This window comes from Lathyrus oleraceus, chromosome 7, assembly GCF_024323335.1.
Source record: "Lathyrus oleraceus cultivar Zhongwan6 chromosome 7, CAAS_Psat_ZW6_1.0, whole genome shotgun sequence".
Lineage (NCBI taxonomy): Eukaryota > Viridiplantae > Streptophyta > Magnoliopsida > Fabales > Fabaceae > Lathyrus > Lathyrus oleraceus.
Window position 1 is genome coordinate 543,283,593 of NC_066585.1, and position 25,161 is coordinate 543,308,753.

The 25,161-nt window shown below is 32.1% G+C and overlaps 3 protein-coding genes across 3 annotated transcripts; 1 reads left to right on the top strand and 2 right to left on the bottom strand.

Moving 5' to 3' along the window:
• The first annotated feature begins 3,317 nt into the window (after nucleotides 1–3,317).
• Nucleotides 3,318–5,737, top strand: LOC127105367 (deSI-like protein At4g17486). Its single transcript, XM_051042541.1, has 3 exons — nucleotides 3,318–3,789; nucleotides 4,009–4,296; nucleotides 5,340–5,737. Exons 1-3 carry the CDS (start codon nucleotides 3,651–3,653, stop codon nucleotides 5,609–5,611), a joined length of 699 nt encoding a protein of 232 aa, XP_050898498.1. The 5' UTR covers nucleotides 3,318–3,650; the 3' UTR covers nucleotides 5,612–5,737.
• Nucleotides 5,738–6,619: 882 nt separating this feature from the next.
• Nucleotides 6,620–10,270, bottom strand: LOC127105369 (uncharacterized). The gene is made up of 10 exons (XM_051042543.1): nucleotides 9,979–10,270; nucleotides 9,435–9,519; nucleotides 8,505–8,579; nucleotides 8,370–8,406; nucleotides 7,974–8,057; nucleotides 7,799–7,859; nucleotides 7,587–7,693; nucleotides 7,446–7,511; nucleotides 7,091–7,232; nucleotides 6,620–6,902 (listed from the first exon to the last, which is right to left on the bottom strand). Exons 1-9 carry the CDS (start codon nucleotides 10,061–10,063, stop codon nucleotides 7,137–7,139), a joined length of 696 nt encoding a protein of 231 aa, XP_050898500.1. The 5' UTR covers nucleotides 10,064–10,270; the 3' UTR covers nucleotides 6,620–6,902; nucleotides 7,091–7,136.
• A 5,874-nt stretch (nucleotides 10,271–16,144) lies between these two features.
• On the bottom strand, nucleotides 16,145–18,756 carry LOC127105368 (protein NRT1/ PTR FAMILY 5.10). Its single transcript, XM_051042542.1, has 5 exons — nucleotides 18,463–18,756; nucleotides 18,172–18,389; nucleotides 17,524–18,068; nucleotides 16,613–17,415; nucleotides 16,145–16,384 (listed from the first exon to the last, which is right to left on the bottom strand). The coding sequence occupies exons 1-5, from the start codon at nucleotides 18,587–18,589 to the stop codon at nucleotides 16,356–16,358; spliced, it is 1,722 nt and encodes a 573-aa protein (XP_050898499.1). The 5' UTR covers nucleotides 18,590–18,756; the 3' UTR covers nucleotides 16,145–16,355.
• Nucleotides 18,757–25,161: the final 6,405 nt, after the last annotated feature.

Sequence of the window (25,161 nt, forward strand, 5' to 3'; positions counted from 1 at the left end):
TCCTTGTTTGACCAATAGTCTCTAGCAAAGTGAATAAACTTCTTACAACAGTAACATTGGATCTTCTTCTTGTCATACTTCTCTTTTCCCTTCTGAGCATTCTTTTGTCTATCAGAGGTTGAGCTTTCTGACTTCTGACCACCATCAGATCTTCTCCTGGCTTCTGACTGCTTCTGATACCTCCTATCAGAAGTTGCTTTCAGAGCCTGCTGCTCTACTTCCCTTTCAGAAGTTCTCTCAGTCAAACGCAACTCTTGCGCTTCTAGGCTGCTCTGCAGCTCTTCAATTCTCATGGTGCTCAGATCTTTGGAATGTTCTATTGCTACCACAATGTAATCAAATTGAGAGGTAAGGGATCTCAATACCTTCTCCATGATTGTTTCTTCAGAAAGAGTTTCTCCACACGCTTTCATCTCATTAGTAATCAGAATCACTCTGGAGATGTATTCAGAAACTTTCTCATTATTCTTCATGTTGAGATTCTCATATTGCTTTCTCAAGGACTGAAGCTTCACCTTCTTCACTGATGCGTCACCACCATAACATCTAACCAGTGTGTCCCACGCAGCCTTTGCTGTCGTTGAATCTGCAATCTTCTCAAACACATTTACATCAACACATTGATGAATGAAGAACAATGTTTTCTGATCCTTCTTCCTTACTTCCTTCTGCGCGTTTTTCTGTTCATCCGTCACATTTGCTGCTACCGGAACATAACCATCAGTGACAAGATCTAGAACATCTTGAGCACCAAACAGTACACGCATTTGGATCATCCAACGATTCCAATTTTTACCGTCAAATACTGGAAGTTTGGTGTTCATATTGCTGTTTCCGTTCATCTTTCTACCTTGCACAGTACACTCAGATTTCTCACAGTGTTTCCCAACCCACAGAATTAAAATTCTGATCAGATTTTGTTCAAGATTCAACACGAATCTAAGAATCAAAATCAAACACACAAGACCTCACGTTCACTCGTGTTTCCCGTGTTTCCCAATGAATCCGAACCGGGGCTCTAGATACCAATTGTTGGTGCAAAGGTAGAATAAATGATGAACGGAAATATTCTATTAAGAGAATGACGGCTACAAAACATGATAAAAGTTACAATGATTGTCACCCTATTTATAAGCTAAAACTAGGGTTACTAGAATAAGATAAAATACTAAAATACCCTCTAACAAACTTAGGGGCTAAGAAAATAGTACAACTAATAAATATGAATTACTTCTAATAAGAGCTATCATTAAGAATGTGAAGAAAGAGATTATAGCAAAGATAAGTTGGAAGCATGGAGATTACAATTGCCTCTTGTTATTGAATCATTTATGGTCACGAGAATCATTGATTTGAAAAGAGTTCGACAAATTAAACACACAGTTGTTAAAAGAATAAACAAAATAGTTAAATATGACGTCAATATTGATAGAACACGTAGTGGTATCTCATTGAAAATATTGGGAACCCCTATAGTTTTGAGTATGATGGAATTGGATGCAATAAGAGAGAATTGAATAGTCAGACACATAGACAGACCCAAAATGTTATATCTAAACTAAATTGTGTTGTTCACTATATCTCATTCAGTGGTCACACCCCCTATAAAAATCTCAAAATGCATTTCCTATACTCTGAATTTCAATCTTCAAAAGCATTTATTCTTTAACAAAATCACTTCATGACTAAGGCATCTTATTTATGTCACAAAATTGGTCTGGATTTTGATCTTATAGGTCTGGACAAGTTACACTTCGACAGTGTTTTTCACCATTTAACAGTAAAATAGATGAAATTTGATATTTTTTAAATAAAATTTAATTATAAGTCATTTATAAAAATCAATCTCACAATAAATCATACGCATTTGATATTCAATAGTAAGTTCAAATTAGAAGAACTATTGCGTATATATAAATGTCAAAAAAGTCAAATATAAAATGCAACCATGTCATAACCAATTCAAGTACAAACCTTAATACAAAAATATTAAAATATACAAATTAAAACCTCACTACTTAGTATATCGGATGCCCATATTCCTCCTTTGTTATCGGTACTGCAATAGATGTCATGCATCTGCTAAGATAGCATCTAGACTGGTCATATGAGGCATTCCTTCTACAAATGTGCTCCTAATTATAACATATCTCTCAATAGCCACAATGAGGTGACATGTGAGTAACACATCAACGACATGTTTCACCCTCACTTGTTCCTCCTATAAGATCTCCTGATGAGTTGGTCATGTGGGATCTCCCTATGCATCTAGTGTCATGAAAGGATGTGAGGTTCTATAAAATCATTGGATGTAGTTATATATCGTACACCACCAACGAAGAGATGGAACATGTCGTACGTCCTCTAGCATCACATGATCAAAGTGCAATTCATAAAAGGAAAGAGAATGAAAAAATGAATGTAATGAAGATTAGCTTAAAATAAGTGCAATGCAATGGAGTAGAGACATGATAAGCTTCAATATAATTCATAGAAACTATGAGAAGGCTTGAAAATTGGGAGAAATTTCTCTGTAATCGCTTATGAGTACCCTCTCTTCGTATTATCTGCTTTTGCTCTTTTGTGTAAATGGGAATTGAAAGGAAAAAGGAAAGGCGCAAATTATTTATACAAAAGTGTTTGGATATACCAATCTCCAAATTAAATACAAACTTTAGAATTCATATTAGTTTGAAAATTGTCCGGTCTTGATTTCAATTTGGATGTTATCTTTTATATACGTCTCAATTCCAATCTCCAGATTGTTTTAAATTCTTTTTTGAGAATTATTTCTAATCTCCAAAATTTATTTGTACTATAAATGCATCCGGATTTTAAAATCTAAAATTGAAAGTTATATTTTCACATAATGAATGAGTAAAATATGAGGTGAGATTAGGAAATGACTATCCTCAAAAAGCTATATCAAACTCAAAGAACCAATTCTAAGACTCTTAAGAAGTAAATAGTTTCAAAAGTATATAAGATGAAATATTTGTTTTTTAAAAATGGGTGAATATTTATAAACAATGCTGCCTAAGATACACACTTATAGTGTAAATACTCTCTCATCCAATAAAAATACATTACTCTATCATATCATATATAACTCATTCAAAAATTTCAGTGAGTAGAATACATTTATAAATAAATAATGCATTAATGATGAAGTTTAAGTGGTTCTATTCTATCATTTACAATATGGGTGCCCACTCATAGGCTATAATTATTAGCAAACATTACTGTTTTATTTTTTTAAAAATCAAACTTTTCCTTTTTATTTTAAATCTTCAAAATAACGAATAAAAATATATCGTACCGTACATCCTATACCAGCTCATGTTTAACGGCAAAACCGTAATTTCAGAACAGATCAGAAATCAAAGGTTCCTCAATTTATAAATACAGTTACACACACAAAACCATGCTCCAAACTAGTATTCACATAAACCACCGGCAAACTCGCCGCCGGTAAGCCCCAATAGCAACCAAAACAAAACCACTCACTCAATTTTCATTTCTCATCTTCTTTCTATTGTAAATTCAGATACCCTTTTGAGAAAAGTGAAGAACTTTAAAGAAAAATTGAAGAAAAAACTGTTCCGGCTATCATGAAGAAATAGAAGTAGAAGCAAAAACGCCGCCGCAGAATGTTACTTTGTGGAAAAGCTTCACTAAACGGCACCGCTTCGGGATCGGTGCCGGTGTATCTTAACGTGTACGATCTGACAACATTCAACGGTTACGCTTACTGGCTTGGTCTCGGAGTTTACCATTCCGGCGTTCAAGGTTCGTCATTTTCTCCGAAAAAAACAACAAACCTTTATCCTTAATTTATCCGAAAACAAAACAAAAAAAAAAAACTTAATTCTTACTCATTTCTCCAAAACCACCTCAGATCTACAATCTGGGTCTCCTTCGTAATACATCAGTTATTCAATAAATCTGAAAAATGAATAATTATGATAATTGAGAATAAATATAAAATATTATATTTTGTTTTTTTAGTTCATGGTGTGGAGTATGCATTTGGGGCACATGAGCATGAATCAACGGGAATATTTGAAGGAGATCCAAAAAAGTGTGAAGGTTTTAGATTTAGAAAAACAATATTGATTGGAAAAACAGATAAAGAATTTAATGAAGTGAAGGAATTGATGGAAAAACTTGGTGGTGAATACAAAGGAAATGCTTACAATTTGATAACAAAAAATTGTAACCATTTTTGCAATGATGCTTGTGTTAAGCTCACTGGAAATTCTATACCTAGTTGGGTTAATCGTCTTGCTAGAATTGGTAAGTAGTATCATCTATCTTACTTCATTTTCAATGCTTTTTCTTTTTCTTCGTTTGGATATTCATCAAGTGGTTTACACTCTAAGATAATTGGTTAGGTGAAAGTGACTCATGAGTTTCCCTTTAGGTCAAATTGATTAGTACTTCACCAATTACTATAATATGATTCACTTTTTTTAAATAATTTATATTCAAAAAGTAAATTTTTAGATTGAATTCTAGAATATTAGAATTCTTTAAGTTTACACTTCTTTTTCTTTGGGATTAAGTCTTTTTTTTTAAGTTTAATAATATTTCTTTGTTTTCTTTTTTACTTTTAGTATTGTAAAAAAAATAAAATTGAAACATGGAGCCGTTTTATTGATTTTGGTCAATTTATTGGTATTTTAATTTGCTATAAATGTGGAGTGATGGAGATATTTTAGTTGGGAAAAGTCAATAGTCAAGAAATAATAATTTTTCCTCGAAAAAAGAATAAGAAAGTTTTTGTAAAAAAAAATGCAGTTTAAATATTATTGGGTGAAAATGGAAGTAGGTTTAGGTTTTATATGTAGTATTTCATTTTCAGATTTCTAATCATTTGAATGACATATATATGATTATATTTTGACTGTTGTGAAAAGTTATTATATTAGGACTATATTGAATATCTTGTCAAAACCAGCATAATAAAATAGGATTGAATTAAATTGTCAGACATATCTATTAAACTCATATTCAATAAAAGTAAATACTAATTTAAAAAATATTATAGAAGAATGAGATTGTGCAATATATTATTATTAGTAGTAGTGGTGTTGGAGTATTAATGTGGAAAAGTGTATTAAATAATAATTTTGTTATAATGTAGTATTAATTTAAATAAATGGTTAATATTTATAAATAAATAAATAAAATAATAAAAAAAACTATTTTAATTAAAGAAATTAATTCAAAGAATTAAATAAAAGTTATGAGATTTTTTTTTTAGTTTTTCACCCTCAATTAATTTCGAAAGTCGAGTCCTTGAACATAAATAATAATATTTTCTTATTTGTTAACAGGTTTTGTATGCAATTGTGTTCTACCAGTAACATTGAATTCAACAAAAGTTAGACATCATCATAGAATAGAAGACAAACAATGTGAAGAAGAGAAACAAATTAAACAAGCATTAACAAGTGAATCAAACAAAGTTACTGTTTCAAATTCAACCCCTTCAGCATCATCTTCACCAGCAGCTTCTACTAGCTCTGGATTAAGAAGAGGAAGAAGTAGAACAAGAAGAGCTCTTCCTCCACCTTCACCTTTGATTATTACTTCCTCTTCATCTTAATGTTTCAATTTTTTTTTTTTTTTTTTTATCAATTTTGCAAAAGTTGCTTTTGTAGATTGAATTTTTAATTGAAATTTGTTAGTAGTATCATTTTTTTTATATCCAATGAGGCTTTATATCGAAAAATCAGGCAGGAATCATGGACTCATACATGCTGCTTTTTTATTTTTATCAAGAAATGGGGCCCTCATCTAACTCTTAGGTGGGATTTATAGGAAAAAGAAATGAAAAAGTTGATAGAATTACACATCAAAAAGAGACAAAGAGATTCTCCAGCATCAAAAAAAGGAGATGTTTAAACATTTATGAAGTGAATAATTATTTAAGAAATCTCTTTCAATTTAACTAGAGGTCAATCCTAAACATGCAACAGTGTTAAATTCTTTAAAAAAATAGCTTGAAAAATGGCTTGAATGAGTTTGTTTGGAAATAGACATTATGTTTTTGTTAATCTGTCCAAGTCATAAATGGCCAACATTTATTGACAATCACTCTGTTTCATCCTCTTTCAGTTCCTTTACACACATGCTTTAGATACATACCACATTGCTATTATTATTTCCAAAAGCAACGTGAGTGACACTAGGAGGGAAAAACAATAGACTAAAGAAAATTGGTGCTGTCATTTTCTGTCTGTATCCTTATAGTTCATTTTCTTTTAAGGGTAATGACTTTAACTATTTGGACCATGCACTTTTTCCAACTTCACCTCTATTTCAGTCAACAAAACTAGATGTTATAGAACTACTACTTTTGACTCAAAATAATGCCTGTCACTAATGAAACAGGTAAAAATCCATGTTACTCTGTTTCATGTTTCTTTTTAGCTTTTATAGCCAGTAGCCACATGCATTCTTCATGTATAAGACTAAAAATTTGAGACATTGTTTAAGAGATCCAATATAATGTTGGCATTCTTTTTTATTTTGTAAACAAAACACTTGATGGCATGGATCAAGAAAATAGAAGACTAGTATCAATTTTCCTTACATTAACTTCTCAAACTACTAGAGGCTCAAGAGCATTGAAGCTCTTAGGTGAATGATATGAATAGAATATATGATGTTGACATTGGTAATGATTACAGAGTACAAGTTTGTATCTAACCTCAACTGCATCTATAAGATGAAATGTTTTTTTAAAAAAAGAAGTAACAATAGTTTATATTTAGAATTCCCCATTAAGAAACTGGGCCAACAGAAGTACAGTATAGTTTGTTGAGTACAATAAACGAGCCATAAAGCACCCATCTGATTCGGTAATCCAACAGCTTCTCTTGTTCAAAGGAGTGCTGTCAATAAACCAATTTACACAGGTTAAAGTTAGAAACAGAATAAAGAGTTGAAAAACCACAACAATAATAAATAAATGGTTGATAGAAAATAGGACATATGCACATGTCGGTGTAAAATTATTTTATATTGACAGATATTTTCTCTATTAAACTCAATGGTTAAAACATTTAATGAACTCACATACCAGGGATTGCATGGTACAGAGAATCAGATGGCTGAAATATATCAGATTACGTGTGCTTTTCTCGCAACCATTCAACAAAATTATCCAGGATTAAGGGCCATGCAAGTTCGGGATCATAGTCATTAAGCGACGGAAAACTTATCTGTGAAAAGATTGTAAATCCAAAGAAAGAGGTTAAGAATACAACAAATGTGTGACATCTTATGTGGTTATGTGGGGGAAAATGGGGCCATATGAGACCAGTGCATAAACATGTAAGATATGATTACTGTGGGTGAAAGAGGGTTAAGCAATATCACCCTCTTGATAATTATTATGAAAAAAGCAATCTATAAGTAGCAGAAAAAGAAGCTACCTCATTGCAAAACCGGAAGAATCCCATCCATTGGTCCATGTTTACGACCTTGTAATCATTTTGATTCTACCATACATGATGAAAACAAGTAAGAATCATAAGTAAGAACAAAAACAATAACGTGATATATCAATTATTCACCTTCAAATATTCCACAAATAAGCTGACTTGAACTGGAAATGTTGAACCCAAAACAAGAGTAAGTAATTCACATATGCTCTCTATATCAATGCTTTTCTGTTTCTCCTCTGGTAAAATTGGAAAAGTTAGATATAGGATATATAGTGTAGTAAATGAGCAAACAGAAAAGTTCTTTGCTAAAATCAATTTATCCAAATCACATCAAATTTTACCTGTTAGACAATATTGAAAAGCATATGAATAGAAATCTGAAAAATTTGACTGCCTCCTGACCTTCACATTAGATGTCAAATTTAAAAATATATATATAAAAAGTTAGCAAATAATAAAATATTTTCTTATAAATAACAAAATCTATCTACAAGAGTATCACTCAAATAATCATACCTCCTTTTCTAGGTCTGGAAGTGCCTTTTTCAATTTACTTACTGTATCAGCCCTTAGTGCTTTTAAGCCTCTCCTCCACTCATCCTACAAAATATATAGGTGTTACATTAAAAGTTATTCAGTATAAGGAAGGGGAAAGGAACAAGGTGCCAAAACTACATGATTGTGTTGTACCAAACATAACCAAGACCCGGGTATTTCCAAATATTGGTGTCTTTAATGTATAAAATTTTATTAATAAAAGGACAGAACTTAAGATCAGTTTGATATGCTACGCACTGTGGTTAGAGAACAATAAGTAAAGGACCTATGAAACTGTACTTAGGGTCCAAAGTTTAAAAATTGAAATAATTCTGAGAGAAATGTTAAGAGCAATGGACATGATAGTATACATACCAAGGTAAAATATCCTTGCTCCTCAGATTTCATTTTCCTGTCATGTTTAGTCTTCATTAACTCCAAACATAAACTTAAGATAAAGATATAAAAATATGGCATTAAAGGACAATTAAGAAAAGAACTGTAGCTTACCACGCGAGCATCAAAATCCTCAAATCAGTATGATCCACCTCCATATCAGCACAAAGTGCTTCAATTCCTTCTGGGCTGTAACAAAATTATAAAATTTATGAAGTTTCATTAATCAGCATGCAATTCCCTCAATAAGAAGTTGCAAAACAAAATTTATATCAAAATAGGTCATAAATGTCCTCATTTAATTCAAGAAATGGCATGGGAAGGAAAATGATGAATATTAAGCAGCAAAAAAGATGAGGGTCGGGCATTGCCAGATAGAGGAGCCAGAGCACCATCATCCCCTACGCTTCAGAGTTCTAACATCCACCACCATGTTTCCTTTTCATGTGGCAGCTTTTGATTGACATCACATCATCTAGATCAGTGTCCATTGACAACATCAGGAACATGATGATACCCATGTTAGAGAAGCCACGTGAAGGCGGTTGTCTGTCACTGGAGCATATGTGCCTGTCTGTCAGCAGAACCTAATGACATTGTTTGATCACGACCAGTGTTGTCAAATAGCAGCTATAGTGGTGCTACAATGCTATAACGAAGTGGAATTTGAACAAACCACTCTTGTTCTGCAATGCGCTATCTAGTGCAAAATGTTGTCAAATAACCGTTATAGCAGCGAAATAACTTTGCAGCATACCAGAATTTAAACTATTTTCTGCAATCTGCAATTGACAACACTGATCGCGACAAGACTTGTTTGGACGGTGGGGCACAAATAAAGTGTAGGATCAAACTGTAGGAAGTGAGGGGAAAATTGAGTTCAGGCTACGAGTGTTGTGGTAAGGACTTGGAGCTATAACAGTTCATTTACAGCCGTAAGTAACCACTAATTGAATGCTATTAATCAACCAATATCAATATCCAAGATATGAAATTTGAATTGAGAAAACATCAACAGAATTACAAAACTTGAAGCATACTTACTCAATCACCCCACTAGATCCATTGGCATACGAATAAAATAGACTATCAATTCGCTCCAGTTCCTTTGAGTTAGCTTTACTCGAAGCTGAAAAATTAGAACATACCAGCCCAATTATGTTTAGCCAACAGCAGAAACATGATAGCACAATAGCAAAACAGAAAAGAGGCAAGAATACACAGGTAATTAAAAAACAAGAGATATGCTTCAAAATACATAAAAGCAACTTGATTATTGACATTGCAAACATATGAATCAAAAAGATTGCATACAACCAAACCCTACAGAACTATATCAGAAATTAACCTTCAAAGAGACATCAACGAGAAGGGTTGACCTCCAAAAAATCAACTTTAACATATCCATGAGAATGCATAACCTAACCCCTTAATCTGAGCTTAACCTCAATTTGAATTATCAAAGAATAAATAGGAGAAACAGACATGGGTAGAGTATAAATCAACGATATTGAAGATGAATTAACAGAAAGAAATAAGTTTTGGAAAAAAGAAATAGAAGGTGAAAGGAATTAAAAAGAAAAGATACCGGAGCGGAATAGATCCGAGGCGGAGGAATTGACGGAGGGGTTGGAATTGGATTGACCCGTTTTCTTGGATGCAGCGCGTCGCATCTTCAATAAGAAATCCAGAGAGGAAGACTCCGAGTCAGCGAGATTCAAATCGGAGAGAGAGAGAGATAGAGGATTTTTGTTGTTTCTGTAATGTGGGGAAAGAGGTTGAGGATGATGACGTGGACCGCGTAGTGTGGCTTTATCATATACGATGATGATGATATCAGACGAGTTTCAAATACTTGCATTCTACATTACGATTCACTGTCGATGTTTTTTCAATGTTTTTTTAATAATTAAAAAAATGGTTTAATAATAATGCTCTTGTATTACAAAATAGTTTATACTCTCGTCCAATAAAAATATATCATTTTAATATGTCATATAAAAAGTTATATTATTTTGATATATCATATGAATAATTTAAAATTTTCAGTATAATTTGACAGGAGGCATAATCGTTGGTTGACAATATAAAATAAATTTAGACCATCAACATATCACATTTTTCTCTTTAAAAAAACTGTGTATTTATAAATTTTAATTTTAGTTTTAATTTTAAATACTAATATGATATTATAAATATAATAATTTTGACTGAATATAGAGAGAGAGAGGAGGGGTGATGGTATAAATTTATTTTATACTATCAACCACGATCATGCATCCTCTCAAGTGAGATTGAAAATTTTAAAATACTTGTATGACATGTCAAAATGATATATTCTTATTGGATGACAGTGTAAAACTTTTTTACACTGTCAATGCATCACCATTAAAGTCATATATATAATACTCATTTAAATTGTACATTTCACAACCTTTCAAATCTAATTCAAATAAATATTTTTTATGCAAAATTCAACATTAATAATATCTACTATCTTTATTGCTTACTATAAATAAATTTTATTTTCTAAATTTGTTAAATAAAAAAAAAAATATATATATATATATATATATATATATATATATATATATATATATATATATATATATATATATATAAAATGAGGATTTTGTATTTATATTCTTTTTTTTCGTTAGGCAAGAAAATCAAAATTGATCGATGACCGGAGGTTGCGAATGAAACGATGGATTTGAATTCTTGATACGGTGAAAAAGGGATTGACCTACAAGGTTAACACTGCAACTCAAGTCAGTATGAGAGTAAGATGAATCATTGAAGTTTAAATTTAAATCATACTTGAGAAATGGTGTGTTTCACTCTTATGTAGTAGGGCGGTTATAACAGCTTGCTAATCTTTAGGCGTGAAGCACGGGGATTCGTCTGATGGATCTTTGGCTTAGATCACTTGCACTCTAGACTAGGATAGTGTCCCTCAGTGGGAGACGCGATGGATCAATGTTTTCTCTGAGTCATGACTTTTTGGTTATCTGATCATCCTATTACAGTTGTCCCCCAAGTCATTGCCTCTGCTATATAGGGTGACAATTTTGTTATGTTTGTCTTCTTTCGTCGGTCGCATCCCGACTTGAGTGAAAAGTCAAGATGAGAGGTCATTCTCATATGTTATATCATGATGACATTTGGGAGGTAGAGTACTTGAGCTTTTTTTCTGAAGAAAAATGGATCGTTGACATTGCATATTTCGTTCCTTTCAGTAAGACACTGCATGATCTTCTTCAAATAGTTATATAGTTCCTTTGTTCATTACCTTTGTCCTTTCGTCATCTGCATTCTTGCAACATATCATTTTTCTTAACTGATGGAAGTGGTACACACCATGTGTCAAAAATCAAAAGGGGATACTTCTGCCTCTTGGGTAGACCCTGCAATTTCGCCTATCGTTTATATTTTTGCTCGCGAGTGTACACTTGAAAAAGTTTTTCTTAAAGTGAGTTATTCTTCTGACTAGGGCATACTGGTCCCCGAGGAAGATAAAATGATTTGCAGTAAATACAACGAATGCATTATCCCCTTTTATTAATGCACCTTTTGGATTATAGGTTTTCGACTTCCCTTAAATAGTTTCGAAGTAAATTTAATGAATAATCTGATGATTTCCCCCTCACAAATTGAACCATATGAGTTAGGCCTAAATCAAAGTCTTCTAGTACTAGTGTGACTATCTAGGAGGAAAATCATCTTTGTCACGTTTCTTCCATCTCTTCATGGTACAATATAACTCAGTGAGTTGTGTAACACTCTACTTCCCAATTCGACAAACAATTAAATAAAACATGGTAGAACACATATATCCTCTAAGTAGGACGTTACTCAACAACAATCAAACCGCATATGAACCACATAAGTTAAATGAAAACATTTGATAAGAATCATAAAATTATCAAAACTTGGCATTAAAAGCCTCAACAACGTTATTTGAAAAGTGGTTCATTATCAAAAACCGCAGGAAAGATATGCAACATAAAATAAATAACATAACAGTTTGTTCCCCTCGTGTTACATATTAGAGTGACTCCAACTATAAGACTCGATCGACAAGCAACTAAAGAGGCACAACATCGTCCTCAAGCTCAAGCTCTTACTCAGTTGCCTGATTATCTGTACTCTAGAGGAGTAAAGGAGCACATACATAACAACATGAAAAAGGGGTGAGAATAAGTTCAAATAAGCATTGATAATCATGAAATGAACGACAAAGATTTGTTTAAGGACGATGATCAATATCTAAAATTATCACGTTAAGTTATCCCCTCAGTTTTGTTAAAAATTGAGGTGAACATTATTTTTTATATTAAAAAATTACATTGTTTACACCAAATATTTAAAAACAATAATACAACAAAAGAAGAACTTTGGTGTAAGAAGTTATGTGTTCCAAATATTACAGACATCCTATTTCTAGGAGTTATCTGTTCCAACCATTGAATGCGTCCAACTTCTAAAGGAATAATCTATTCCAACATTGAAAAAATATTTTTTTGCACTTGCAATCCATCATAGAAAACTTTTTCAAGCTTCTGAATGCAACAATAACATCAACACCATCTTATGAGATGAATTCCAAAAGAATGATGCGTTCGAGTTTGGAGCGACTACATATAAGTTAGGATTAAGGTAAAATCTGTTTAGCGAGTGCTTTTATAGTAAAATCTGATTATCTTATCCCTCAATTATTAAGGAAACTGACAGAATATATCATTTAGTTTACAAAAAAAATTATAATAATAAAGAAAATGTTCTTGAATTGTTTTCCCCTTGAATTTTTTGAATAAGTTGATTGTCCCCTCGGTTTTGTTAAAAACCGAGGTAATATGTGGTTTCTATTTCTAAAAAAAAAATCATGACGCGCATTAGAAAACGTAACATGTCTTTTGGATTTTCAAGGAGGCGTTTGAACTTCTCTGATTGTTTCACTTCCCATTCTCCACTTTATTATTTATAGTTTCAACGTCTCATTTCCAACTCTTTGTGTCTTCAAACCTAGTTTCAAAGTCTTTTCTTTTCTTCAAAAATGTCTTCAATAACCTTAGATGAAAATCTTTTGTTCGTTATCAATGAAAAATTTGTTGATTTTGCTGATTTGAAAGACAAAGGTTTTGATCTAAGGAAAATTATTCGCAAACAAAAGTTGAATGTTTACTTTGACATTCTTCATGGATCCATCTACATTAATCTCATCAAAGATTTATGGTTAAATACCTCTGTTGGACCATCTGGTCATGATGCTAAGTCAATCGAGTCCTATATCAATGACTCTCTTATCGCAATTACTCTGCAACTTATTGATAAGACAATAAACGGTAAAAATGAAGGTTGTTGTGTTGAACATTATAGATTCAACAAAGTCTACTCATATCACATTCGTTTAATTTATGTCAACTAGGATAATTTCAACAGTCTTGCTACTCTATTTACTAATTGGAAAAGTTTTGTATCAACTTCTAGTGTCAGATCTCCGTCCAAGAGAGAAATAACTAGAAACGCTTACTTGAGATGACAAACATCTCTTGTTATTCCTTACCAAGAACATCAAAGTTAATATTCCTCTTACCATTTTTAACTTCTTAAAGGAAATGATAATCATCTCTAGAAAGGAAATGACTTTCCTCATACCATATGGAAGAGTTCTTTCTGAACTTTTCTCTCAGTTAGAGATAGTTAATGGTGATACTATTGAAGTTGAGTGGAGTCATAATTTTAAATATGTGGAATGATTATTTGTTGTCCTGTTTTAATTAATGAAATATTTTCTTTTATATTATTGCCTATTCGTTTTTATTGATAACATTTTTTTTTTAGTAATTAACAAGAAAAAATGAAAATAAAATTAAGTAGGAAAAAAAGAAAAGATTAAAAGGCGTCAAGTGAGAAATCATTGAAAAAATCTTAAATGCAGTTACAGGGATTCGAATCGTGTTCCCTTATAGCTATATTCCGGTTTTCAAAAACACGAGGTAATAGGTTTATTATTTTTTTATGGAGAAAAATCTGGCTCTCACTTATAGCTATATTACTACGTTTTTTATAAAACTGAGGGAAATGTTGTTGTTTTTATAAAAAAAAAAAATCAAAATGTCGCTCCTACGACCTCTACGTTGGGTTTTTGGCATGTTCGAGGTGAAAGTTTCGCCATAAAAGTGTTATTTATCGTAGTGTGGATCTCCCTTTCCATCATAATTATTCAACTTTGAAGGTTTTCCTAGTGATTTCGGTATTTGCTTGTCGAGACTGCGAGTAGAACATGACTGTCTCAACCCTCTTCAGGATTGGGAGGAAGAGTCTAACGTCCCGCCTTCTCCGATGGTTTGGAGATCTTGGAGCTTCATCCCAGTGAGATGCAGGCGGTTCAGGGATGACAATATGAATCTTTCTAGAAGAGGCTTCCTACACCGTATTGCCTTTCGGATTTGCGTTATACAAACTTTCTTCAAAGCGAAATAGCCTTTCCTCTATAACATGTGAGTTATGTTGTCGAACCATGTTATAAACACTGTTTAGTGGTTTGAGATGTAGTTTTAAAAGCACATTTATATATATATATATATATATATATATATATATTAAATAACGTTGATAAAGTTAAACCTTACTTATCCACTCTCAAAAGGCTTATCAAGGAAAAATTCTCTTGGATGAGTGAAAAATTATTGCTGGCACATCATAACAAATTTTTTATAAATTAGTTTAATGAAAAGATTTCTATTAATGAGAGTGAATCTGAAATAATTAAGTGAATGTCATATATGCCTAAATTTAATGTAATAACTTAGACTGGATACGACATTAGTAAATTTTTCTTCTATACAAAATGAAAGATTGATCGTTGTACCATGCAAAATAATGAGGTTATGATTGAGCCTGAATCCATATACTTCTTTAGTTCAAAAGATAAGAATCATGTAATGACACAAATAATATTTTGGGGTCATTGAAGAGATTTGAGATATTGATTATGTTATTTTTAAAGTGTCTTTATTTAAATGCAAGTTTATTGACATTAACACTGGGATACAAAACGATGAATTATGATTCACACAGGTTGAACTTAGTAAGCCAGCTTATATGAACGAACATTTCATCGAACATTTCATCATGGCATCCCAAGCAAAATAGTGTTTTATGTTATTAATATTTAACTCTTAATATTTTGAGGACCCTTTTTTTGACAACACACGTGTGTACCTCATGTGAAAAAAATGATTCAAATAACATGCATATATTCGTTATGATTATCGAGAAGATATATGAAAAAACTAATAAATAAATATTTTTTTATTTTTTATCCATTTTTTTAACATTAATAGTTAATAGTGTTATAATTGTAACTCATTGACTTTTTAAAAAAAATATATATATATATATAGACGGATCATTCATCCTGCACCCCTCCTATAAACAAGGATTCTCCTATTCATCATAAAAGTTCAAGATCATGGATCAAGCAGCAACTGTTCTATAATCAATCTTTCAACATCATCAACAAAGTTCAGTATAGTTTGCTGATTATGAGTATCTAATTTCATGGCCACATTCTCAACTTGGCGGTGAAAACTTGGAGAAAGTTTCTTCAAAATATCTGACCCCCTGATAGGGATCAACTTCAATGGAGAACCAAAAATTGGCAAACCATGAGACAAGGGTTTTAAAAAACGAGCTGCGATGTCGATACCTTTATTACAATTTTTATGTTAAAGAATAAATTGTAGGTATATCACACTGCGAAGACTTTTTATGTTAAATAATAAATTGTAGGTAAATCACACTGCGATGATCGTAATCTATCGCGACATCTGTACCGATCAAAATCGCAAAAACCTTAACGTAACGCGATGCAATTAGTGTCTCCAACAACTTTATATATGCATCAGAGCTGCAATAGTCTCATCTTTGTCCAAGCACTCAAGAGAATATCTTGATTTATTAGCATCTTGCAGTTTTTGTAATAACCACTGCAATGAGAAGTTACCGACAGACTTTGCATTATCGACAATGTCATCCACATATATATTAAATTTCTATCCTGTTTTACAATTAAACCTTAATCTATGTTATCAGGCATTTCTGTATCATCAGCCATATTAAAAAAACATTATTGTATCATGCATAACAAACAACACTTGTTTACAAATATGAAATAATAGAAAAAATAAACAATGATTATGCATGTGTGATGGTACCTTTGTGATTATAAGTGTAAGATTTTGCAAAGTAAACGAACAAAATAAACCCTCCCACACTTAATCCAGCAAGAAGCGAATAAAAGTAATCAAAATGTGCCTTGTTGATATTGTCACAAAACCAACTTTCATGACCATCTTTGCCACTCAAATTTTCAATCATAGAAATGAGAAAGCTACTTAGAAAACTTCCAACACCAACGATACTCAAATATAGTGCTAGTCCCATGCTTCTTAGTTCATTTGGAACTTGATCATAGAAAAATTCTTGAAGACCAACTATAGTGAAAACCTCAGAAACACCAAACAAAAAGTATTGAGGAACCAACCACCATATACTCATTGGAACAGTTGCATTAGGATCTTCAACTAGACCATACTCTTGTGCTATGTTTAGTCTTTTAATTTCCACAAAGACTGCAATTACCATTGTGAATATGGATATAAAAATTCCAGTTCCGATCCTTTGAAGCATTGTGATGCCTGAGGGTTTTCCGGTGATAGCCCGTGCTATTGGTACAAATATGCGGTCGTAGATAGGGCTGAAGAGAATAATGGCAACACCGTTAATCGATTGAAGTGAAGCGGGCGGTACATGGAAACCGGGAAATATTGTTCTTTCCATAGAATTCCCTTGTTTGGTGAAGAACGTAGAAACCTGAGCAAAGATAATACCATAAACCAAAGATGTAGCCCAAATTGGAACCAATCTTAGTATTGCCTTTGCTTCTTCCACCTCAACAAGGCTACAAGTATTACCTTCTTTGGATCCCTTTGGTGTTAGCAATGCCTTGTTGAGGAAGCTACCAATGTAGAAAATACAAGTTAAGTCAAAATAGTTATAATCTATTAGAGATTTTGTTAGAGTTGAGAAAACAAACATTAATTAGAATCGAAATCGTTGTTCTTACTTGAATTGTTTAGAGCTTTGACAGTGAAGCATTCCGTCACATTCGTCTTCAATAATCGTGCTTGATAAGTTAGTTTGCCAATTTCTTGCAGCCGCAACGAATACGCGACCGATTCTAAGAAAAGGGCTAGTCTCGTTTTCCTTAATGTTATACCTATAGGTCATTGTTCCAAGCCAGAAAACAAGCAAACCAAAGGTCATTACAATACAAGGGATTCCAAATCCAAGAACCCAACTATAGTTATCTTGTATATAGGCCAGGATCGCAATTGCTACCGTAGCACCTGCAACCATAGTAAAATACCACCAATTAAAGAACGAGCTTCTGGCTCTGTGCTCCTTAGGATGTTGTTCGTCGAACTGATCCGCGCCGAAAGCTTGAACACAAGGCTTATGTCCACCTTGTCCAATAGCAACTAGATAGAGTGAGATGAAAAATAAGATTGCTTGTGAATTTTTGGAGCATAATATGAATTTACTATCAACTTGGCATTTCGATTTGGCGAGGGAAGGAATCGTAGCTGATAATGTTAACAAACTCAGTCCCTGTGATTCATATTAGGCCAATGATCATTCACTTCTTCTAGTTTTTCTTAGCAGCAATAGATAAATAAACAAATAAAAAGAAACAGTAAAGAATAGAACAAACCAAGATATAGATGAATGAAGCAATAATGATAGTGCGGTAGCGTCCGAGGAAAGAGTCAGCAACGAAAGCACCTAAGAGAGGAAGAAGAGAAGCTGTTCCAGACCAAACATTTACATTCTTAGCAGCTACAGCAGTGGTCTGTTTGAGTGGTCCTGTTAGATATGATATCAAGTTTGCCTGAATTCCATAATATGACACTCTTTCTGTTACTTCAACACCTAAACATAACATTAACAAACTCAAAAGATTGTTCTGAAAAAAATGGTGTGTTATTAAGAAGAAAGTAAGTACCTATGATGAACCAAGCAGATCTCCAATAACCAGATTTGGATCTAACAGCTGGTTGTCCAGTGTAGTCAACAGCACCATCAACAAGAGTGATTTCAGGTTCTAAGAAAAGCTGGTTAGAATTCTCCATAAAACCAAATGCTGATTGTCTTGGTTGTTTGAGTTTGTGTATCTGATATGGTTACTTGTGAGCCACAAACACGACTTAATTAATGTCTCTCTTTCTCTTTCCCTTTCTTAGGGTGCTTCGTGTACGAGTATTGAATTCTTTCAAGTAATGACTTGTACTATATTTTAGAAAAAAAGAGTGTGAAACAAATATTTTTATATTGTCTACACGATGTAATAAACAAGCATTAAGATAAAACTATTTGAAGTCAATCTACACCGACCAACTATACAATTAAATATTCATAAGGGATACCTACTTGTTACTTTTTTCTTAAAAATACGAATCAATTAGCACATTTGGTATAGTTTCTTAAATAGCATTTTACTGTGAAAAATAGAAAAAATAGTAATAAAATGGAAAAAATGGTAATAAAATGGAAAAAGTTGCACACCCTCTTAAACCAAGAAAACTAGACAAAAATCAAAGAAAAATTACACAAAAAAGTAAGAACAAAGCTTCAAAAGAAAAAGTCTAAAAGACAATCACATCCCTCATCCAACAAACTAATTTAAGAGTGAATCAAACCTAGAATCCAACATCAATGAACTCAAACTAACGGAGCAACCAACTCCACCACAAGGGTATAAATGACAATCCATCCTAAACTGATTATAGACACTCCAAAAGTTGCTATTGATGAATAATAAAGGTAGGGTTCTTCAATCTAGCAGAGTAAATGATAAGAATAATTCGAAGACCTTCCCATATACAATTTCCATGTCAAACTGATGCCTGTGACCTCCTAGTCTTCATCGTCCACAACTTTATCTAAAAAAACCAAATTATCAAAGATTTTCAAATAACTTGACCATAACATGTCAAACCATTAAAAGATCACCTCTTAAGTTACCTAGCACTCCTAAAATTTCAAAAGTCTCGAAAATTGACAAAATATTCTCATTTATAACAAAAGATCACTTCAACTACCTAAAAATCATATACCGTAAAATGAAAACTATATCACAATGGTAAATTTAATTTATTAACTTGAGATAAGATTATCATATTTATAAATAAACATTAGTTTTAATGGCCAAAATGACGTGTCTAGAATGAAAAATGAGTTTCAATAGATGAAGATACGCCGACCAACCTTGCAATTAAATATGTATTGATCTAGAATGAAACGTTGTATTGATCTAGAATGAAATGTTGGATTCTTAGTTTTAGGTGGTATGACCTATGGAATTTATATAAAGAGTTGAATAAATGAGAAGATTTAACATTGTGAAAATGATTTTTCAAAATTCTTCTAGTTTATATGTGTTAAATGATTATGCTCCATCTCAGCCACTCATTTTGATCAAATATAAAAAATAATTAATATTAATTATTGCATAAATAACTAAGATTGGAACAACATATAAAACATGAGAGAGCTGCAGGAGATGATTTGTTTTCGAATCTCACTAGCAACATGTTTTGTTTTTATTTATTTAAAAGTGACGTCTTTCTTTTTATTTTAGTTTATATTTAATAAATAATATATCTCATCGATTTTCTTAATAAGCGATGGATATGCTACCCATATTTAACTATAAAAGAATTCGTTCACTAGATTATTCCCTAAATCTAACTGAACCTCTCCATAGGTCATACCATAAATAAATAATTTTTCCCATTGATATCTAGACATAAAAATTATTTATTTATGTATTGTTGTTCTTCTAACACCCACGTTTAACAAATTCTTTTTCTTCTCTTGTGATCCATCTCACATAATACTGTTGTTTTTGTTTTTGTTTTTGTTTTTGTTATTGTTGTTGTTGTTGTTGTTGTTTTAGTTGTTATTGTTGTTGTTGTTGTTCTACCTCTTGCCAATGTTTAATTTGTAAAAGGAAACATTGTTATATTCCGGATATATTTCATGTTTTATTAATATACAAAATTACTTATATTATCTTGGTTTATTTAGTAACTGAGAAGATACGTCCCTATTTTAGGTTATTTTTTATTTAAAATAATAATAATATTAGACCTTGGTTTATTACAAAATTGAGGGGGAAAATAATTCAGTTTTGTCTCAATGTATCTTTGTCATCTATTTATAAAGTAACATCGCTCAAGATATTGTCAACACATCAATCCGCAAGAAATTCTCTACGTCCAATCAGAACGCGAACACCATCCATGTATATAAAGTGATACGTTATGATACTCAAAAACATTGTTGTGAAATCCAAACATTGATGTGAAACTCTTTATGTTTAATCAGAGCGCCATGAGATTTTACAAAGTAAAAGTATCAGTGTGATAGATTGTAAGAGTACAAAAGAATTATGTTTATTTAATATGTGATTGGTGAGAGTGTATTTACTTTGACAAAGAATTATCTGATGGATTGCAAGAGCATGAAAAAAAAATTGGTTCAAGGTTGGTTTTCTAACATAATATGTGATCATGTAACTGCAAAGTATTTTATTTATCTAATCATTTTTTAATTTTATATTAGAAACAAATACATGCAATATCCAATATTTATGTTATAAAATTAATTTAAATCAAATTGATCGATGCTAGAATCGTGAAAGAAATCACTTTCCTTATAAGTATTTCAAACACTTTCAAATGTCTTATAGTTGAAACGCAAGAATATCTTGAATAATTCAGCCTATATTCGAATTTGCACAAGACCAACGAAAACCCAAATAAGGAAAATGAAATCAAGAATGTTGTGTGAAGAATATATGTTTTTCTAATGTGTTTTTATGAATTCGGAATGCTCAATTTATAGGCTAAATTAATATTGTTTCATAAGATTGCGACCCTTGATAAAACACACACTTTTAACAACACTTTTGCTAGATGTTGCATTGTTTCGCATATAACAACACTTTTATAAAATGTTGCAATGTTTCACCAGCAACAATAGTTTTCAAATATTGTCTTGTTTCACATTCTGCAACACTTTTGCATATTTTCGAATTTAAACCTAATACTACACTTCACATGTGTTGTCTATTTCTGAATTCAAACTTACTGCAACACTTCACAAATGTTGTCTATTTTGAATTCAAAATTAATCTTCACTTATTTTTCTTGTCATTTTGGAATACACTCAATATTATTAATTTTTAATAATTTAAACAATTTATTCTTTCACAAGATTCAAATGCAGAGGGATACCGGTATTTGTCATCACAAATTTATAATGATGAAGATGATTCAACGGTTATGAAAATGATTTGAATTCACAATTTCTCAAACATTTATACCTGTAGATTAAAATGATAAAAGAATATAAAATAAGTAACTTTATATATTAATAAAATATAAAATATATGTTTCTTTCATATATTAACAATACATATTTCTTTCGGTTTTTTCAACAATGTAAAAGATAATATATATATATATATATATATATATATATATATATATATATATATATATATATATATATATATATATATATATATATATATATATATATATATATATATATATATATATATATATTCAAGGTAGATGTATGAAAATTTTCAATTAAAAGTACTAAATTTTCTGTATCAAAATCACAATTTAAAATTTTACAATTATAAAAAAATCAAAGATGATAAATGTTAAAGGATCAAGTCCATTAATTGATATTTGTTCGAAAGAATTTCCCTCAGTTACAACTTACTCCAATTCCAACATTATAGGTAGAAATCAAAATTAAAACTTCTATTTTCTTAAAATTACAACCTTTCAATTCTGGAACAACCTCATCATTATAAGCTTCCATAATCTCTTATATACTTCAATGAAACATGAACAATCTTGAAGCAAAAAAAAAACACCTAATTTCAAATCTTAAGATAGGAAAACTAATTTTTAGTCTTTTCTTCTTTAGTAGACAATTGACACTACGAACAACTACAACACTTAGAAATTCTTAATTTATTGCATCCCAAGAACTTTAAATTGACTCAACGATCAATATGTTTTCAAAGAGACGAAGAAAAAGTTAAAAAATAATAATTAAGGATCATAATGTATTCTTTTGAATTTATGATAGAAAATTATTATTTATATGAGAGTGAAATAGTTTTAAAAAAAGATTTTAATACATCATTTTTAAATATATGGAGGAATTCAGATCATCCAACATAAAAACTATTGAAAAAGTCATGCGTGATTCAACTTATAAAAATGTTTGATTCGAATCACGGTTGGAAATCTCCAAAAACCTATGGAGAATTTCAATCAATTTGAAAAAGTCATGTTCGATTCAATTTATAAAAATATAAATTCTGCAGAGTTTCTCTCTGCCCATAAACTATGGTAAACTTGTTATTCATTTTGCAACTGCAAAATACTGTGAATACAATGTGTTGTGAATACTCTATTCACCTATATTACAAAATAAGGGTTACTCCCTCTATTTATAGATTTATGTTAACTTGAACCTCAAGTCAAAGCCCAAAACTATAAAAGCCCAAAATAGCTAACACTACTTAACACACTAGGTGGTTGGACACTTCCTTACTCTGTCGAGCAACCTGCTTCGACACAAGGAATTACAATTCAACACACCACCTAATTCATTGTGTCTAAGCTATCTACATTCATCATAACTCTTAGCCTTTTGAACACTTTGACTTACACTTCCTTCGTCATGATGTCTGCAATCTGATTCTCAGTTCTGCAGTGTTCCACTTTTATCTTCCTATCTGCTACCTGCTCTCGAAGATAATGGAACCTCATTTCGTTGTGCTTGCTTCAATCATGTTTCACAAATCCAGCTGGTTGTGCAACATAAACTTCTTCTTCTAAGGGGCCATTAAGGAATGCACATTTCACATCCATCTGACACATCTGCCAGTTGTTCATGTTTGCTAGACCAACAACCAACCTGATTGTTTCGATCCTAGCAACAGGTGCAAAAACTTCATCGAAGTCGATTCCTTCTTTCTGAAGAAATCCTTTCGCCACAAGTCTCGCCTTGTGTCGAGTCACTTCTCCTTTGAGATTTAACTTCACCTTGTATACCCACTTCACATCAATTGCCTTCTTGTCTTAGGGCAATTCGACAAGTGACCAAGTGTTGTTGACTTCGATTGACTTTAGTTATTCGTCCATTACTTTCATCCACTTCGAATCTTTCACTGCCTCAGCTGCATTGATAGGTTCGACATCTGCGTAGAAAGCATAATGTACTAACTCACCTTCTTCATCGACCACATCATTTGATGTAATCACACATTCTTGCGACCTTGCAGGCATGTGTCTTATTCTTTGAGGTCTACTTGGGCTTGCTTAACCTCTGACTTCTTCTTGTCGAACTTCTCTTTCGACTTTACTAGATGGTTCATCACAAAATATTCTTACTGAATCTATCTTGACATTCTCAGTCCAATCCCACTCTTTAAGCTCATCTATGATCATGTCCCTGCTGATCACTACTTGCTTATTCATTGGGTCGAACAACTTGTATCTTCCAGTCGAATGATATCCTATCAGGATCATCTGACTCAACTTGTCATCAAGTTTTCTTCTCAACTAATCTGGCACATGTCTATGTGCTATAGATCCAAACACCCTCAGATGACTCAAGTTAGGCCTGATACCAAACCAACATTCTTCTGGCGTGATTCCTTCTAGCTTCTTCGTCGGACATCTGTTTAGGATATATGTCACAGTCGACACAACTTCTCCCCATAATTCTTTGGATAAAGGCTTGCCTTTCAACATACTTCTAACCATATTCATGATGGTTCTATTCTTCCTTTCTGCGACTCCATTCTGCTGTGGAGTGTAGGGCGGAACCACCTCATGCACAATCCCATCTTTCACACATAATGCATCGAAGTCTTTCGACACATATTCTCCACCACCATCAGTTCTCAAAATCTCGACCTTTCGATCGCTCTGTCTTTCGACCATAGATTTAAACTTGGCAAATACCTCGATCACTTCACTTTTCTTCTGGATCAGGCAAGACCATAATTTTCGACTAAAATCATCTATGAATGTAACAAAGTATTTGTTACCTCCAATCAAATCCACCTGGAATGGACCACATACATCATAGTATATGACTTCAAGAATTGCCTTGGACTTGCTTCTTGCATCCTTACTGAAGTTGTTCTTATGCTGCTTTGCTTGCACACATTCTTCACATACTTCATTTGGAATGTCGATTTTTGGTAATCCTGAAACCATATTTCTTCTCTTCAAATCTCTGATGTCTTTGAAATTGAGATGGCCAAGTCTATAATGCCACATCCATTCATCTCTCCTGGCTGATGTTGCAAGGCACTTATGCTCCATCACATTAAGCTCAATCTTGAAGGTTCTATTCTAAGACATTGAAGCCTTCAAGATCAACCTTCCATTTGAGTCGAGAACTCTCATCATCTTGTCTTCGATCGACATCTTGTAGTTCTTTTCGACCAACTGCCCTATGCTGAGCAAATTACTCTTCATGCCTGGTATGTACAACACATTTGAAATTACTTACCTCTTGCCATCTTTCCTCATAATAAGAACATCACCAACACCTTCAGCTGCTAGAGTGTTGTCATTTGCAAATTTCACCATGTTCT